At 45.6% G+C, this 18,884-nt stretch overlaps 1 protein-coding gene across 1 annotated transcript in view; it reads left to right on the top strand.

Annotated features, from left to right (window-relative positions):
- BMP6 (bone morphogenetic protein 6) overlaps window positions 1–18,884 on the top strand; it is a 35,211-nt gene that overhangs the window by 11,695 nt on the left and 4,632 nt on the right. Inside the window, exons 6-7 of the mRNA XM_009582436.1 lie at window positions 11,317–11,465; window positions 12,701–12,898. Of these exons, the coding sequence (XP_009580731.1) occupies window positions 11,317–11,465; window positions 12,701–12,898 (347 nt within the window). The remainder of the gene's footprint in view (window positions 1–11,316; window positions 11,466–12,700; window positions 12,899–18,884) is intronic.

Consider the following 18,884-nt stretch of genomic DNA (forward strand, 5'->3'; position numbering starts at 1 on the left):
GCTAGAGACTTCTCTATGGATGGAGCAGTGGCAGCATCTCAGATGGGGGTCACCAGGGTGGTCTCTCTCCAGAGCTGGCGAGTGTTTCGGGTCTTTCAGTTCCCTTCCGTCGTGTTCCTCCTGCCGCTGTCGGTGGCCATGCCGAAGGGATCCCGCTGTTGGGACTGGGAATCGTAAAGTGGCTTCCTCTTGGTCCAGACTGCCAGCAATTCGCCGTCCCTCCTGACATGGACTAGGCGTGAACCGCTGACCCAGGGATGAGTGTCTGTAGTTCATTACTAACCTCTGACTCATCCAGTCCCTCAAGGCTCCCTTTTTGTTTCTTTTTCTTCTTTATTTATTTATTTTTACTGGTGGGAAGGAGGGAGACATTTGGCTAAAGAAACTTGTGCTTCGGATGAGTCTGCAGGACTTGTCACACCATCTGCGCAGAGATGACCAAAACGTGGCTCTCAGATTCTTGCAGTTGTAAAAAGGACGTGCCCTTTTCCACCCTTTTTCCTTTCAGCTTAAAGGATTCTTTCATGTACCTGTAAAATATAAAAGCACATATGAAAACATGAGTGCTTGTGTATAAATACGTGCTTATGTATGTATTCTCTGTATGTATCTGTACATAAAAGTGTATATATATTAATTGTCATCTATATTAATTGTCCTCTATATATTAAAAATATGCAGATGTTAAAAGACAGTTAAAATAAGATATTAGAAGCTGCTTACCACTCTTCAGTGTTACCTTCAGTTGAGGTTCTGACTCCATAGGCTGCTGCTGCTATAGATTCAAACATGCAGCTGCGTTGGTGACCTGGATGGACTTTGGCCTGTAAACATTCTTGAAAACAAATACCTAAAAGCTGTATTTAGCTCTTCACTGTTATCTCTGTGTGGAGGGGAAAAATGCCTCAGATTCTTCTGGTATGCCTTAAGGAGCTGTGTTCTATGACTGGTTTTGGTTTTGATCGTCAGTTCACTTACTTTCTTTTACTGGTGGGTGGGGAAATCCAAAATGCTTTTTTCTTCCCCTTCTGTCTCAGTGGATTAATTTGGAATATAATGTTTTCTTTTCCTGTTGAGAACACTAGAAGGTTAAATTACAAAAAAAAAAGCACTATTTTTTAAAGAAACTTGCTAAATATTTGTAAGGCTTCTGTTGCATTTTAGCAGACGTCTTATGAGCCAGAAAAAAACAGCTGCCTTTGACTTAAAAAAAAAATACTAAAAAAGGTTGTGTCACACTTCCTTTGGACTAGTGGTTTGAATAACAGCCTGATATTTCCTGACATTTGATGACATTTTATTGCATAAGAAAGTATCTGTACAGTTCTTGAAGTCTAGCTGGTGAACTAGCAGGTGAAACAGAAGGAGTTGAAGTAGCACCTTTTTTCATCTTGTTCTGCTGACAAATATTCCTTCTGGTCAGGAAAATTCGTCTCTAAAGGCCACAGAAAATGCCTGTTCAGTCAACATTGGCAGTCCTGAAGAAAGTTCAAAGTCACCATGTTAATCTTGGCTTTTTATGAGGTTAACAGTTGTCTGAGGCGATTATTGGTAGCTAATAAAATACTTTTGGGTGCAAATAATTCTTAACAGGGCAGCTGGCATGTATGGATTTAAACCAGCAGTCCGCAAGAGAAAGGCAGCATGCACCTCTGAGGGAAAAAATATAAAGAAAAAGAAACCTGCCTGCTCCTCTCAAAGAAATGAGTTTGAGAGGGCAGGAGATAAGAGAAAGATTCAGTAAACACAAATCTTCACCAAAGCTCACAGCCTGGAAGTATCCCTTGGCTCCGATTAAGTGTAATGAAGTGGCTTAATTCAGTATTACTTGAGCAAAGGAAAAAAAACCTCATCTGGACAGCAAGAGCATAAGCGTGTGACTCCAGCCCAGATGTGCATGCTGCTGCACGGAATCGCAAGGCACTGCTGGCCGTTCCCTGATGGCTAAAACCAAAACCAAGCCTGAGGCTACTGAATTATCAAACTGATTTTTGCCACTGTAGACAAGGCTAAAAGCAAGGATTATATGGGTCCATTCGAGGCTGTCTTCTAGACAGGGGTATGTGTGGAGAGAGTGTGAATGATCAGAAATCAATGCTGATTGAAATAGCGTAACCATCAGGGAGAAATTTGACCGTCTCCTCGTTCAAAGCCATCAGAAATATGAAAACGATACTCATGGAGGCTCCAGGCAGTGAAACGCACGTTGAGGACAGTGTGGTCTAAGTACATTCTCTTTTAAAAAAGAAAACATTTTAATACTGACTCACTTGTGTCAGTAATATTTTCATCTCCCCATTCTTTCCACCCTTTCGTAAGGTAAAAAAAATAGTGCCTAGAAACTAGGCTTTTGTTTTATAACCAAACCGCAGTTAATGGCCACGTTTTGTCATAACACAAACTGCTGGTGGTGTCAGTGGGACGCTGCAAAGAGATTAATGAAATCCTCAGGATAGGTCAAGCTTGTGGCCAGCCGTCAGCAGTGTGCATTTTGGATTGCGTGGAGAAGAGGCTTCACCAAACAAGGCTGAGGTGACGTCTGATTTGCTCTGAGGGGGATGACCCTGGGTTTTGAAATGGGCTGTGGGCTATAGGGGCTGACGTCGGGAGGGGGAACGAGCGATACGTCCACCGGATGCTGCTGCCCTTCAGCTTCTGACCCCCCAGAGTTTAAGAGATAGTGCTGTTTGAAGGCTAGGGAGGGATTTTTTTTCTTCTTTTTTTTTTCCTTTGGTATGTGCAGAAAGCGGGGAGATTTGCCAAAGCACCGGTTTAGGAAGACAAGCGGCGTCAGCTTCTGGGTGCCTGTCCCACCTTGGCTGTATCTGAGGGCGCGCTTAGTTTCAGCAGGCAGAGGCTGCACAGCCTCGACTCTCCTCCCTTGGGATGATGAACAGCTAAGCCCTGCACATGGGCTTGTTTCTAAGGTGTAGCGCTGATTCTGTGGAAGGACCAGCAAAGCCCTCTGTGACTTCTGATACCTCTTGGGAGTGGATTACCATGTAAGCGAGACCTTCGCAAGGGAAGGGAAGAAATGAAGTTTGTCCCTGGAAACAGCTCATTAATTTCTTTTTCTTTCTTGAAACTTCCTTGCTCTCACCCAGAGGGGTGTCAGGTCAGGACTAGGGAAGGCAGCTTATGGCTGATCAAAGATTTTAGTCCTTGGTTTGGATCATCAGTATGTTTTCAAGTGTAAATATCCTGCTAATGCAGACCTCGAAACACTCCCACACTGTCCAAACAACTGATCTATGAAAAACACAGTGGCCTGTGTTAGTGATCAAAGGAAGATATGGTACCTTAATGGTCAAAGTTTATTAAACAGTTTCGTTTTCACCCAGAATGAAATACGGGGATGTGCAGAAAGATTCCTCCTGTATGATAAGACATGTGTGGACATAGGTGTGCCCTGCAGAGCGACCTCCTGGGGAGTATGTTGTTCTTCTACTGAACACAATTCCTTAAGGGTTAAGGCACTCATTGGTTTTTAGCTGCCAGTTACAGTGGTAATAAAGTCGTCTTCTTTGCAACAGGATATTTATACAAATGCGATCTGAGCTTCTAATCTAAAGGGCAAATTGATTTGCCAGCAGTGTTTATAGCTTAGAAAATAAATAACCGTCCTCAACTGGGTTTTGGAATGGGTTGTGTAATACAAATGACAAAACTAGCATCAATCTGTTTCAAGTTGGGGTCAGATTTGTATATAGTGTGCATATATTTGTATATGATAGAGCTGTTTCCATGATGCTATAGAGAAGCGTCTGTCCGCATTTCAGTTCAACTCGTGCTGTGGGTATGCGATTTGTTGTGTTTTAGGGTGGTTGGTTTTTAGTAGTTTAAAAGTCAAAGTTATTCTGGATGAAACTTAACTCGTTCCGTAACCAGCTGGCTTTTTCTACCAAAACTAAAGAATACCATATCAGTGCCTTATTTCTTTTCTTAAAGGACAAAGATAAATACTACCCCTTTGCCGTCTCCCCCATCTTCATGCCTCAAACTACATTTAAACTCTGAGGTGTAGTACTGTAGCCATCACTACAGCTACAATATCCCATAGTCTCATTAAATCATAGTCAAGGAAATGAGAAATACATCTCCTATCCCTGTGACTTGGGACAATTTTTTTCTTTTTTCACTGTTCCTGTTGGTAAAATGTTCATTCCTCAGAGCTGTGAAGCTCCAGACCTTGAGCTGGATGTGGGGAAACACCTTTGCACTCAGATATCAGTGTTGACTTTGCTGGGGATTATCATGGGCCTGTAGGTTGAGCTTCCTTCAGTCTTGGCACAGGGAGACCACATCCTCTAGCTCTAGGCTCTGATCTTCCACTATTTGCTAGACTTGCTAAACCAATGTTTCACCCTGCTGCTCTTCCAGTGAGTCTACAAGACTTAACTCTCCATCCCTGGAGACTTTACCTCCAGGGGCGATCGATGCCTGTAGTGATACAGGACAGCTTTTTCGAGGGAGTTTTTATCAGACGGAGCACTGGTGGTGTGGGCCTGGTAAGTGAGCAGTGAGAAGCGAGCTTACCTGCCTGTCCCTTCTGGTGTGTTCCCATTTCTGGATGCATCCAGGATGGCTCTCTTCTGCCTGTGCCAAACTGCAGACCCCCTCCATAGTGTCCTGGCATCTCCGTTTAGTGCTTTTTTCTCCCTGGCTGTCAATCCCTGCAAATTAGTGCCTAGTTGCTGGTCTTCTATTTCACCTTGGAAGTAACTTCATTTGTAGGCTGACGGCTCTTAATATTTCCTTCCTCATTTCTAAGGAACTCTTATAGGTCGTGCACGTCTCTCCTTGTCCCCTGTCCCACAGATGGTATAGCTTCTTCAGGACAGTTAAACTGAGCCTTACTTCTTCTCATAAAATGATAGCGACTGCCTTTGCTTTCCATGGCAGCTCATTCCAGGTGCTGGCATTCCCCTGCCTGAGGCTCTCTGTACGAGTGAGCGCTGATTGATTTTGTATGGTGCTTTTAGATCTTTGGAGTAATGGTCATTAGACATACTAAGTTGTTAAGGTTTTGTATTGCATCTGTTGGCAGTACCTCATGCTGTGCGAGCTCCGCATACGGTCTGTTCTATAAGTAATAAACACTTTTAAATTCAAAGTAGTGCTTACATCTACTGCAAGATGGTGGATCTCCAGGTTTGAAAAGGCTGTGATTTCAAAGTTCTGTCTATGTGGAGCTCCGTTCAACTCAGTAAAACTGAGTCAGTTGTGAGTGCCGTTATTAGTCCGTCGTTAGTGGATAAGAGCAAATAATCTTGCTAGTTTGCTATATGCCAGATAATTTTTACAGAAGGTTGATGTCAGTGCAAGCTAAAGACTCAGATCCTGAGGTACGCCGAAGAGACGAGTATTTAGAAAGTGCGTTAATTAAAATGTAAATCCCACACACTTCTGTGCAAATTCCCTTTTGAGAAACTGCTGCTAGGCAGTCTAGACTATTATGTCAACTTGTCTTTGAAGAAAAGTAAACAAAAAGGTTCAGCTGAGGAAAGTTTTAGAGTCGTATAGTAATTAATGCTTTGGTAAATGGCTGTTGATGCGTAACAATCCTTTAAACACCTGGGTAATTGCGAGCTTTGAAGTTGGGCCAAAAATGTTGTTCCAAGATCTGTAATTAAAATAAGAGACCTTTAACTTGGTCATTTTGAAGGTGAGATTTCTGTTTGTTCTCACTGTGTCCCTGGTAAAACTTCTGCCTGGTCAGGGAAAGAAGGCCGGGGAGGGTGGGAAAGTAAAAACCCTAGTTCAACAGATGCTTCTTTAAATTTAGCTTTTTATAGCTTTGGTGTTTTTCCTGTAGCAAAGTTCCATGTTGTAATGTGTACCCAGAACAGAGAAATTATTTTATTTCGCTAAGTAGTAACTAAGATTAACCACTTGACCTGGTTACTAATTTGACTAAATTCTAATCTAATTAGTGTTCAATTAAAGAGAATTAACACCCAGAGACATTTCGTTGAAAGGTTTACACAGAGGTTTCAGTTAACAAAATATTTATCTTACGGGGGGAGAAGCACTGAAATTAAATGCAAGCTGTTTCTCCTGTAAATGCCCTGAGTACATGGTTGGGATGCCAGCGTTAAGAATAGTAGCTATATTTGATATTTATATCTGACAAATCAGCTCGCTCTCTGAGGACATTGGAGCTAAATCCTGCCTTCTGGATTACACAGGCCATATTTCTCTGGTAAACTGTGTACTTCTTTCTGTTTATTGCAACCACTTGTGATTGCTCTGTTGACCTTTTCTTCTCCGTCCTCCCGCAGGGTCTTCTGAAGGCCATGGAAACACTCCCATTTATTTCTTGGGATTTGAGACCATACTTCAGGGCCCTGATCCAGAACAAAGAGCTCCTGTTTCGAGTTGGGAATCTCTAACTTGCATCTTCCCATTTAATGTCCTCTCTTGTCTCAGGAAAGTTGTTTCAGCTCATTGCCTCAGTTTCTCCATTCACTTGCTTCCCTTTAGTAATCTTAGGTTAACACATACTGTGCCTGCAGCAGCCGTATTATGGAAATCATTAACTGAACTCATCCGGATGGTTAAGCACACTGAAAATAAAGATGAGACTGTTGGGCACCATAGTGACAGTGAGATGACAGTAGCTGTATGAAAACCCAGAGGCAGGTTTAGGCAGTGAGGATGTTAAGAAACTGCCTGTTTTGGTGATGAAGTTTCTCTTCTGTACACTGAATTTGAAAGTCCCATTGTGCAAATACCAGAGGTGCTGTGATGTCCTGGACATGTGGGGTTGCTTGGGCATGAAACCTCTGGACTGACTCTGCTTTTTTCGGCATGTGCTGAGAGCAAATACTCCCTCTCTGCTCAACGATGCTGGCTCATGCATTTCTTCCAGCCTTTCTTTTTCTAGTTTTTCCCATTCTTCATGCTCCCTTCCTGTTTCCCTCAGGTCTCGTCTTGCCTCTGTTATTCTCAAATGCTGAAGTTTTCAGATATCCTCCATTCATGTGACTGTGTACATGGTTGCGTGCTTTCTCTTGGAAGGCCGCTGCCTGCCTCACTGCACAGGATCGATGTCATCACTTAATGACTAGAAATTCAATACTTTGTTTCATGCGACTTCCTCGGTATATGATCCGTTTCTCACCTTCTTGTCCTCTTCAGATTTTGCTATGACTGTGGGCTTGCATCTACTTGTGTGTAGCACTCTTCAGCGTGGTATCTGACTGCTTCCTAAACTATTTATTTTTTTGACATGGCTATAAGGCGAAGCTAGTGGCGTTGTTCTTGTCATGCAGATGAGAAGCTGATGCATATACCGGTGAGGATCAACTGTCTCCACTAGGTTTAGTTGCCACTTTCAGATGGTTTTTTTTCCTTTCTCCAGCACCACCCTTTGGCTTGCAGAAATCCCCTGCTCATCTGGGGTGTGTGCTCCAACTTTTGCAACAGGTAGGGCCATAGAGCATGGACCTGCTAAGCAAACACTGATGGCAAAAATGGTCCCTGCCAAGATCAGCCAACAGTCCAGCATCAGGAGTGGTAATAAGGCTATGCAGCAGCTTTAGCTCTCATGCTTCCCATCTTTCTTTTGCAGCCCTAGTGGGAGAAGAATGAAATAAATGTATTTTCCATGGTCTTCAGAAAGCAGAACTGGGGGAAAAAAAAATCCAGTTGTGTGGCTGCGTTTCCCTGTGAATGCTGGGGCAAGACGGGAAGTGTGAGATTCACATCACTGACGTCTGCCACCGTGTTTGCTGGCAGCTGTGTTGTCGCAAATGGCAGCAGTAGCAGGTTGTAGCCCTCTGTGAGCCATCAGTGCAGGAAGATGCCAGTGGAAGATTCCCAACTACTTCTAGAAGCAGAGGGATGCTGAATCAGGAATAATGGGCTTGATTCACAGAGGTGTGGTGGCCATGGGTACTTTCTACTCCCTTTTATCTGCAGACTTTTTCCTTTTATCCAGGGTCTCTCCATCTAGTCCTTGCATGTCCATGTGTCCCCCACGACTGCAGCAAATCCTTCACCCTTCCCCATCTAATTAGATATTCTTTCCCTTCCAGCTGGGGCCAGCCTGGGAGATCTCCCAGTCTCCATTCCAAGATCAGACATCATACGGCTTTTTTGCAGGAGTAGCAAGGACATTTCTTCTCAGCCTTGTGGCTGTAGGGAAGAGCAGATTCCTGTCAGGTGATACATGGTATTTGGTTTACCAAGAGGGAAAGGAGGGGAAAGTATGTACCCTGCATGCAAAAAGTCCAGAGAATTTTGTTGCTAAGCTCTGAATCTCTGTTGAGCGTGTGTGGTGAGCAATTTTCAGGTACTTACTGCTTGGCCAAATCTGAGGTGATTTTGTTAAAGGAGGAAGGACATACAATATTTCTATTCTGAAAAAATGAAGGAGTGGTTAAAGACTCTCAGTTAAATAGTTGGGATTCTTTTTTATGTGAGTAAATTCTTCTTTTTTTTTTTCCCTAATTTTGTCTTTGGACTGAATATTTTTTTAAAACGTTCATGCCAAAACCAAAACTAGTATGCAATTTTGTGCAGCCTGTTGAGGCTTGGGTGGCAAACATTAATTGAAAACAGGCTTAAGCAGAAAGTATTAGGATGTGTTACCTGCTACCATTACTGCTATGACCTGCAATACCTGTGGGGTGAACCTTCAGTGTTGGCTTCATCTGGTCGAATAATGCAAAAGTCAGTTGAATAGCAGTCCTGTATGAAACTTTTTGCAAAGAGTTAACTGGATTGGAAAGCCCAGTTGCCCATTTTTCTGCATTTTACAAAGGAATTGAAATCTTTCCAAAGTGAGTGTGACACGGGATAAAGTGGAGCATTCTCGTTTGGTAGAATTGTACCTTGGTCAGACAGTTTGCTTACTACATTTGTGGAGGACACTAAGATGGGGGAGACTCATTGGAGGGCAAGTACGTGTTTTAAATAATCTAATAATGATGGAGGTTCAATCTGGGGAAAAAAAAGTGTGATTTGGTAGAAAGAAGAATTGCATTTGGACATGAAAAATCAGTGATGTAAATACATCCCAGGAAGCGACTGGGTCCTTTGTGATTCAGCAGCATGAATCTAAGGATTATAGTGGATCACAAAGGGAACATGAGTTAACAGTGTGAGTTTTGTGAAGAAGCCAAAATCGTATTCTGAGATGTATGAGTAGAGGCAATAGTCTGTGAGACGCATCAAGATTATCCTTCCACTGTACTCAGCATCAGTGAGATCTTGATCTGAGTTGGGTCTATAAAGAGCAATGAGAATAGTCAAAGTCTCTAAAACGTGGCTTCCAAGGAAAGACTGAAGATGATGTTTTAATAAGAAGGGGAGATTGTTGTGGCATTTAAGTTAGATATTGTGGGGAAAGACAAAAAAAAAAGTGCTTCAAGTGAAATCCATTCAATTTCCTGGAAAGATGGTGGAGTTTCTGAGGCTGGAGATCTATAAGATCAGGTCAGGCAAACATCTCTCAGGAGTGATGTGGATGTAGTTGATCCTGCCCAGAGTTCAAGGGAATGGGCTAGATGATGCCATGTGGCCCTTTCAGGCTTTACAGCTCTCTGATGTCCAAGTGTCTTCCCAAAGTGCAAGGCAATGGGAATATAAGCTCTGAGCCTCCTTTTTATGTTTTTGTAGACCTGACTAATCCCATGTGGTTGAGTGTTCTTGAGGGTTTGCTCTTACAGAGTTCCCAGTGGCTCTGCAGCCAGACATGTTTGGTTTGGGGGGACATAACGCCAAAGTTACTCAAGTCTGGAGGCTCCAGTGGGACACTGTCTGGAGTGGGCGAGTGCTGGGGAGAATACGGCACTTAGAGGAGGGGAGGTGGGACAGGAGATCAAAAAGCAATGGGTGTGAGGGGGAGGGTCAGAACAGGTGCTAGGAAAACCTCTTTTCTGACGTAGTCCATTTCAAGCATTGGAGAGGACCAACGGGTAAGTCATATCCAGAGGTGGGAATGATCTAGCAGTTCATTCCTCTCTTAAACCTGGAGAGGGGAAGAGTGGTCTGAGCTGCAGCTGCTGTTTGCGGTCTCCTTTAAGCAACACTTCAGTTTATATACCCTGCCTGGGAAAGCCCAAATCTTTCAACCTTAAGGTTTCCAAAACATGTAGCAGCTGGCCAGCCCCAGCCACTCGCTGCTGTTGGAGGTGAAGGTCAGAGTTGTTCCTGAACCCTCTTCCCATTGGAGGAGCGGTGGCAAAGACTCCTGTGGGAAAGGCTGCTGAGTCAACCACAGAGCATGCAGCTACCAGCGGGGCAGAGGAAAGCCTCCACACTGTAAAAATAGCTGTGCTAGGAGCCCTAATATACTTAAGTGCTTATTTTTCCATGTGTGATCTCATGCAAACCAAGCTGCTGGGCAGTATGACATAGCAGTTGGCCGAAAATAAAATGTAATTCAATCAAAATGTTTTTTCTGAAGTCAACCTTTGATGGGTGGAAGGGACAGGTACCCTGTTTTCTCATTTCCATGAAGTTATCGTTAGAAAAAAAAAACAGGGGGGAAAGACAGGTGAATATGGGATTGACACTTGTGTCCATTTTGTGATGATGGCCAGAGGTTAAGGATAGGAATTGTAGCTCTCTTGCACTGGAAAATTACGCCTATAATACAGTGAGAAAACGTACATGGGATTTCTCTGGGTGCTTCTCCAGCTGATTTCATTGAGTTGAGTTTTGGGTGGGCATTTGATGCTGAAAAAAAGGTATAGATTTGATAGCATTTGAAGCTGAAGCCCACAAAGGAGACTGAGTATCAACAGCCTTGGAACAAGGCACTCTAATCCCTGTTCATAAGCCTCAGAAAAATTTCTTTGGAGGCCTTTAGAGGTTCATTTTCCTTCACTCTTTGATGCTTGGCCTGTTAGGTGATTTTTTTTTTTTTTTTTTTTTTTTTTTGTCAATTGTGGTAGATCTGTGTTGTGGAAGGTGGGCTGAAACCACGAAACCCCTTTGACAAGACATTGAATGCCTGGAAATGCTGGTAGTTTGACCACTGTCCTGCCAGAGCTAGCATTACACTCTTCAGGAAAAACAGTGGCTTACGAATCCCTTGCCGGTAAAGAAACACCTAAGGACTAGGATTGCTTTCCTCCAGCCTCGAAAACGGTGAAAAAACTTGGTAATCCTGAATTTCACATGCAGAAGTATGTGCATCTCATGGCAAAACTCTGGATAAAAACAGGCCAATTTTGGGGATTGTTTTTTTTTCTAGCTATTAACATCACTTTTACTTATTTCAGGTTTTCTTGTTTCTGTAACAGCGAAAGCCGGGGGAGAAAATCCCAGACATCACAATCTTGTCATTACGCTTCTCCTCTGCAGGGCCTCTGACCTGTTTCTGCTGGACACACAGGCGGTGTGGGCCTCGGAGGAGGGCTGGCTGGAGTTTGACGTCACTGCCACCAGTAACATGTGGGTGATGAACCCTCAACACAACATGGGACTGCAGCTGAGTGTGGTGACCCGGGATGGTAGGTTACGGGCCAATTAATGTGAGTAACCTCACGAGCCTCTTGGATGCTGTCTAGAAGTGGTGCTGACAGAGTCCAGTTGTGATGTGGGGCATGAGCATCCTGCCTTTGTAGGCAGCTTGTAGCCAACACCTTGAGGAAAGCATCCTAGGGCACAGATTAAGGGTGGTCAACTTCTTGGCTGTCCCATGACAGACATGTCTTTCCCCATGCGTGAGGTCAGGTGTCTCTGAACAGTACCAGGATGAGGTGGTGGAGGCGGGCTGGGGTAGGGTCCCAGTTCCTGAGCTGGAGATGGAAGGGGGCATGGAGCTGGGATCCCAGGTGGGGTGAGATTTAGGGGTGAGAGGAAGAGAAGAGGGCAGGTATATGGGTATGAGCCTCCACATGTGGGCTTATGGCAGCCTTGCTGGCTGCTGTGGCTGCCGTCGCTGCTCGGATCTCATCAAACCTGAGGTGGGAGCCCTACGCTGAAGCAGCGATGTGGTCGCTGTGTGGGGCTGGTCCCTCCGAGGGCACCTGCAATGGTAGCATTTCACAGCCCTCAGAAACTTCGAAAGGTGGAAAAGGAGAGAAGAGACTGCAAAAGAGCATGAAATTGAGTGTTAAAAGATAAGCGGTGGGGAAGGAGAGGATCTAGATGAGCAGAAGGTGACAAAAAGATGATAGTGACATCTTTCCTGTATAGGAACCAGTTTCCAACCTGATGTTTTCCTCCTATCGCTTCATGCTGGGGTTTGGTACATCTCTGGGGTCAAGTGAGACCAGAGGGGCTGTCCACTGTTCTCCCTGAGGAAATGTTAGTGCCAGCCTCCCCCTCCCCAGAGGGGCTGAGAGCCCGTCCATGTGCTCCTGACAAAAGCATCCCATCTCTTTGCCCTCTGCTTTCCTAGAGGTCTCCTAATACCATCTCTGCTTCTTGTGTTTCACGGGCAGCAGCACTAATTTCATGACATCTGGGCTTTGTGTTTTATATATCTATCTGTATACCTCTTCAATGCCTGAACTGGAATAGAGATGCCATAGGGGTACCAAAGAGCCAGGTGCTGCAGTGGAGTCTCTTGTCCAGGATGGATGGAGTGCTGTTGTAAAAATGTCTATAGGTCATGGTGGGGAGTGGAAGAAGAGTGTGAGCAAGAAGAAAGGAAACACAGCTCATGGGGATGCCGTGATTCTGGAAGGAGCAATCCAACAGCACCATTCCTCTAACATTCACTTTTCTGTCTGATTTCAAGGTTTCAGCGTAAACCCTAGAGAAGCAGGCCTTATAGGCCGAGATGGCCCTTACGACAAACAGCCTTTCATGGTGGCCTTCTTCAAAGTGAGCGAAGTTCATGTGCGGACCACTAGGTCAGCGACAAGCAGACGCAGGCAACAGAGTCGCAACCGCTCCACCCAGGCTCAGGATGTTTCCAGGGTGTCTAGTGTCACAGGTAATCATGCAACACCCGTTTTGTCTGGAAGCTGGGGCGGCTTCTTGTAATGTTTCTATTTGCTTTGGAGTGCAAAAGCAAGAAAGGGGGTGTGAAGTGGAATGCTCTTCCTTGGGGGAGCAGGTTACACCTGCAAGGGGATGGGAGAGGGAGTCTCACATAATGAGACTTACAGCAGTCCTGCTGAAGTGGAGTCCAGACCCCCCGTGTGAAGTCGCAGCCATTGAATTCAGGGGGGTAAGGCGTTTTAACTCCGAATTTTGTGCTTATAAGTTGCTTGCTACGCAGTATTTGCCTAGAATTACGCCACATGAAATGCAGTATTTAAAAGATTCCATCTCTGCGTACACTGAAATTTATGGTATTGCACATACGCATTTCCAGCAGAGTCCTCTTTTGGTTTTCTTTGGAAAAACCCTGGTAGAACAGCACAAGATTCTTTTTTTTTTTTTCCTTTGTGAGAACAGCAGTGTATACATGGTGAAGTGCATTTCCAAGCCAAAGAGGCTTGCCTGTTTGCTGTGGAAAGATTGCATGTTGCAGGTGTTGTACAGCAGCCGTGTGAGTGCTGTTGCAGGCTGGTAGGACAATAGGATAACTCTGAAATTTTGACAAAAATTGAGTGTGTCCTGCCTTCTAAGTCTTGTCTGTTTTCCAGCCACTCTGCCCTGCATCACAGCGCTACAAGTCCTTTGTTCATTGAGTACCTTCTTTCCTCTCAAACATTTCAGCTGGTTCCAAGTTAGTTGATTAATTTGCTTATGCTGCCCCCTTCATTTCCAATAGGATCCCTGCTTTTCCTGTGTCTAGAAATGACTATACCCCAAGGAAGAGAGGCGGTTGTGTTTTTTAGTCTCTCTCCAGACACAGCACGGGGAGATGAGCCAGCATTGCCGAAACTTAGCCAGTGTGAATCTGTAGGCTGTGCCCTGCTCTTGCATGCTTGGGTTGTGGGTGAGCCATGCTGCATCCAAGGTGGCCCTGTGCTGGCCATGGCACTGGGAGCCTGCAGGGAGCCAGAGCCAGGTTGGGAGCCCTGGAGGGGCTATGCCCTGCAGCCAGGCTTTGGGCATGGCTGTGTGCCGATGTAGCCCTATTGCCCCAGCCCAGCATGGTGATGGACTTGCCCTTTGAGCTAGTGTGTGCCAGCAGCAGTTGGCCACTAGCAGCCGTTGCGTGTCCTCGTGGTGCACGCCACAGCGTGGCTGTGGGTCCCCATGCCATGCTGTGCAAGTGCTGGACTCAGTTGGGTGTGAAATCTCGCTTCACGTATTTTAAGAACAGGAGGAACGACTCAGTCCTGCAGCCTGACCTCCCCGAGGGAGGCCGGTCAGTGCCAGCATGGCATTGCGGAGGAGTTATCATCTAATCTGGCGTGGGAGCCCTCTGCCAGCCCCGCAGGTGGAGCCGTCTGTCGGTCCCAATTGCTGAGACCCACTTTGCTCCTGGTTTTCCTTGGGGAAAAGCTGCAGTTTTAATGGTGGGCATCACGGCTGCTCCCTGGGTTACTTTCCCATGTGTGAGGGGCTTGCCGAGGGCATAGGTAGTTTATTCATCTGGGCGTTACAAGCAATCAGCCCAACCATTACACAGGCAGCGTGCAATTCTCCCACTCAGGTGGGCTTGGCTGCTGTGCTCCCTTCATCACGAGAGCCCATTTTTTAATGCGTTCACAGTGCTTTGGGAAAGTTACTTGCTGTGTTGCTGTTTTGTGGTGCTGGTAGCGGAGTCAGAATAGGCTCCAACTTTTTCTCCCTAGCTCCGTAAGCTTCACAGTGCTAAAAACAAATTTTCACTACTATTAAATCAGGCGATGTGACTCAAAGCTCCAGAGGGAGCAGATATATTGGGCAAAAAGGGCCATTTTTACATTGCTGCTTTCTTGACTACACCAAACATCAAGTCGTAAAATTATAAAATGACAAAAAGGGAAAAAATAGCTGGTCATTCTGTGGTCTCAAGGGCTTTTTTGAGCTCTTCTAGCTCAAAGCCAGCTTTAATTTAAAACCTGGAATTTGGCATTTCAGTAGTCAACAAGGTATAGTTGAGCCTCTGTGGATTTAAGGCTGGGGAAAGGAGGGGAATTTGAAGTTAAGATGTATGTTTGGTTGGTTTCTGTATTTAGAAAAGAAAGACTGCATCAGCTTATTTTCCTTTCTAAGTGTGACACTCTTAGACTCTGTTCTTCTTAAGAAGTGGTTGATTTAATAGCCCAAGAGGCACCAGTGACCATATGCGTTTTTAGCATTAAAGAGATCACAGGGATTTTTTCTTTTTCAGTTGTGTGGGTTCCTACGTCTGTGCCCTGATGATGCATGATGGGGCTGGGGAAGCGTTCGCGCCAGGATGAAGCAGGACGCGAGCCTGGGCGTTACCCTGAAGACTGTCTTGCTCTTCTGAGGGTGCCCTGATGCATGTGGACACAAAGTGGGTGCAGAACTGGGATGCTGCGGTCCCCTTCTGTGCATCTCCCTCGCCTGCGCATCTTCCTCTTTCGCTGTATCTTACGTCTTGTCAGATTTTTGGTCTGTGTTCTTCCCCGAGCCAGGATTGCCACTGCCTATCAGGGCTTGAGGGCAGTTTCTCCTCTGGAGAGCAAGGCAGCTGGCTGGTGTTGATGGTTTTTTGTAGATTGCACCTTCCTTCCTCTATGTTAGTGAATACACAGGGTTTTCTTTCTTCAGTCCAAAAATGAATCCCTTTCCCATGAGATGCTGTGAGTTAGGTTGGGGCAATATGTTTAAAAAAATCCCCATTTACTATCTAAATATGGAAAGCATTTCAAGTCCTGCGGTTCGGAGGGCGTGAAGTGTGCTGCTGGGCTGGTACTGGATCTGGTGAGCAGTGGCATTACGTGAAGGCATGCTGCTACGTGCGGGATTGGGACCCTGCTGTGCTGCCTTTGATGTGCAGTTGTTGTCCTGCAGTCAGTACCAAGTGCTCAGATGCTAAGGTTATGGCTGTGGCTTGAGAATCTCAATGGTCTATACTTTTTCGCCAAGAATGCTTATTTCCCTGTATTATAAACACGTAATTATGACTGGCTTATATAAAGCAGAACTGAGTAACCCCCACGGTTATAAACTGCTTTGACATAGAGTCCTGCGTCAATGCATTCCTGGAGCCAAGCTCTGTTCTTCTGCAGAAGGAGGATGAACAGGAAGAAAAGGAAGTATTTTCGTCTGTTGAGGCAGAAAGTCATACACCAGCTCTGGCCTAGGACATGGAGGAACGAGGTGGTTGGGAGGAGTGTGCAGGTGTTTCTCGGCTGTTGTCTGCAAGATCTGGAGGCCCTCGCTCAGCTCTGTCTTGCAGTGGGTTTACCTCATGCTCTCAGACCCCAGGCTGACCCTCTAGTCTGAAGAGATGGGGACTCTCTTCAACATAACAGATGGTGACCCTCGAGCATAAGAGCTTTGCTGCCCTATGGCCAGCTCCTCTGTGAGTTACCTGAATGCTGGTCTCTGTGCTCGGCTGTCTCCCTGCCCAGTGGTGATAACCCTCCTCTTCTGCAAGTCACCCTTCAGGCACATCCCTTCCCATCAGCCCCCTCTTACAGAGAGAGTCGCATTTAAATGTCTGACTTCGGGCTGCATTTGCTGTCCTGAGTGAAACTCATGCAACACCTCTTTTTGGGTCCTTCTTTTTAGCCACCCTGGGGCCTCTGGGACTGGTGTGAGGTCCTCCATGAGAAATGGAGGGGCTCTCCAAGTGGCCTTTCCTTCCAGCAGACATGCACGGCACCAGGCAAATTTTCCCACATGTACGGGAACTAAATACCGCAAAGGGCAGCATGCACAAACACTGGAGGCGAATAAGGCCAAATGCTTGTGCGGTGGCAAGGGTCTTGTTAATAAACATCGTTATCTCGCAGCCAATCTTCCCGTTAGTAGGGAATGCTCGGATGCAGACCGGAGCATACAGAAAGTATGTGCCTTCACATGTGGGTCCATGTCAGCCCGACATCTCCGCTTCTTCCCACCCAAGCAGATCGCTTTCATGTGAAGTGGGCTGTTATTAACTGCATGATCAGTTTACACCAGCTTTATCCGGACAAATCACCAAAGTCAAACACCAAGAAGAAGGGGCTGGCCTTGGAGACCTCTGTCAAAGCTATTTTGGACCACAGAAGCAATTAATTACCGTGTGGAATTTGGTAAGCTGGCACGTTGGGAGCAGCAAGGGTGTTCTCAGACGGATCGACCTCAGTAAATATTTATATATTCTTTGCTGGCACTTAACGTGGGAGAGGTTATAGGAAATCTAAGGTGGGTGCGTAAGTATCTGTAGGAGGAAGACCATTAGGGTCAGGCTATTCTCTCTCCCTTTTCAGCAACACAAATGCCAGTGTCTGGCCTTAAGAGAAACATCTGTGCTCCCAGAAAGTCAGACTTGGGTTCTGGTGAAGGCAGACAACATTCAGTGCAAACAAGCCACAGAGACAAGCCATCTTAACTGTGCTGTTTTAACTGTGCTGCCCTGGAAGTTATTTTTAAGTGCAGAACTAGGGGTTTGGGTTTTTTTAAAATCTCTGTTTTAGACAAAATAGTTTGCAGTGTGATTAAATGCAGTGCCTTGTAAATGCCAAGCTAGTGTTTCTGAATTGGTACATTCAGGGGGAAAAAAGAGATGATTTTGCTAAACCCACAATGAGCCTATAGGAGCTCCCAAAGCAGCTCCATAAACTCGCAGAGATTTTGAAGGTCTCTGGCAAGCAATCCTTGCAAATTGTGTCGTGGCAGCATAAGGCGGCCCCGCGGCGGTTATTTGCAGCGTCCCCCCGCTGCAGGCTGCCTCCTCGCGGCCCTCCCAGCTCCCCGCTGCAGGGCTGCCTGGAGGGACACGTACCCTGTTGCCTCCTGGATGTTGGGTCTTGCACTGCAAACCACCTCAAACAGCAATTTGGGCTAAAACAGTTGAGCATGCTTGACGGGGATAGCTGATACTGCTTGCCAGGCTTTGGAGAAAATGTGTCGTGGAGGCCAAACTTCAGCAGCTCAGTGAGCTTTAGCTCACCGCCAAAAACCCTTTACTGTGTGGATTCCTCTTTTTTCAGGCCCATAATTGGATTATGTGGCTCTAGGGCATATGCCGAGCCCCATCCCGTAGGGAATGGATCGTTACTAAGTGCATCTGTATTGCTGCATTTTTTTCCCCGATTCAGAAAGCCACTGCTAAGGGTTGATTAAAGGTCTGTAACATCCCTAAAGTTGGACTAAAGTAGATTCCATAAAATAGACATGGTAGGCAAAGATGTAACAAGAAGAGAGGGCAGGGGAGCTTGGGCTGAGGGTTAACAGGGGAGAGTGCAAATCCTAGGAGAGGGGATGTTTAATATGTTGACATTTAAGAAAGCAAAGGCTGAGTTTGGGCAAATGAGGAGGTAGAGCTGTCTGCGTCTACCTTGGATGGAGAGTAGCTGGTGCTCAGTGCCAAGTGTGTATCGGGTGACTTGATTGCCAACCAGTGAACCGGGGCACATTTTGGGAGGGCAATTTCAGTCAGTGTGAGAGAGGACATGTTCATAACACGTTCTACTTCATGTTAAGCAGCTCTTTTTTACCTTTGTTTTCTTAAACTTGTGATTGCTCACAGCCTTTCTTCCCACTCCTGTTTTTTCTGCCTCCCTTGCCTTCTCCCCTTTCCCATAGCTGATTTGGGTAAGTTGTAGCTGGATTTGGAACGTAGCGTAGTTCTGCGCACTCAGTTGTGAATAGATCAACTCCACTGTAACTCCCTGTCAAATACAGATGGTTTTCCCCTACACAAACAACATATTTCCCATTGAAGAACAATGAAGTCGTGTTTTCAGGTACTTAAATTAAAGCCTTTGACCACTGAAAGTATATTCTGCTCAATTTTTTCCCTTGTTATGACCAGATCATTTAGAAACATCGCATGCCAGACATTTGCTCCTGGGCTGAGCTAGGGACAGAAAAGCTTCATCTAAGAAAAACGGTCACACCCTGGTTTCTACTGGGTATGT

Source organism: Fulmarus glacialis, unplaced genomic scaffold (assembly GCF_000690835.1).
Source record: "Fulmarus glacialis isolate BGI_N327 unplaced genomic scaffold, ASM69083v1 scaffold16917, whole genome shotgun sequence".
Lineage (NCBI taxonomy): Eukaryota > Metazoa > Chordata > Aves > Procellariiformes > Procellariidae > Fulmarus > Fulmarus glacialis.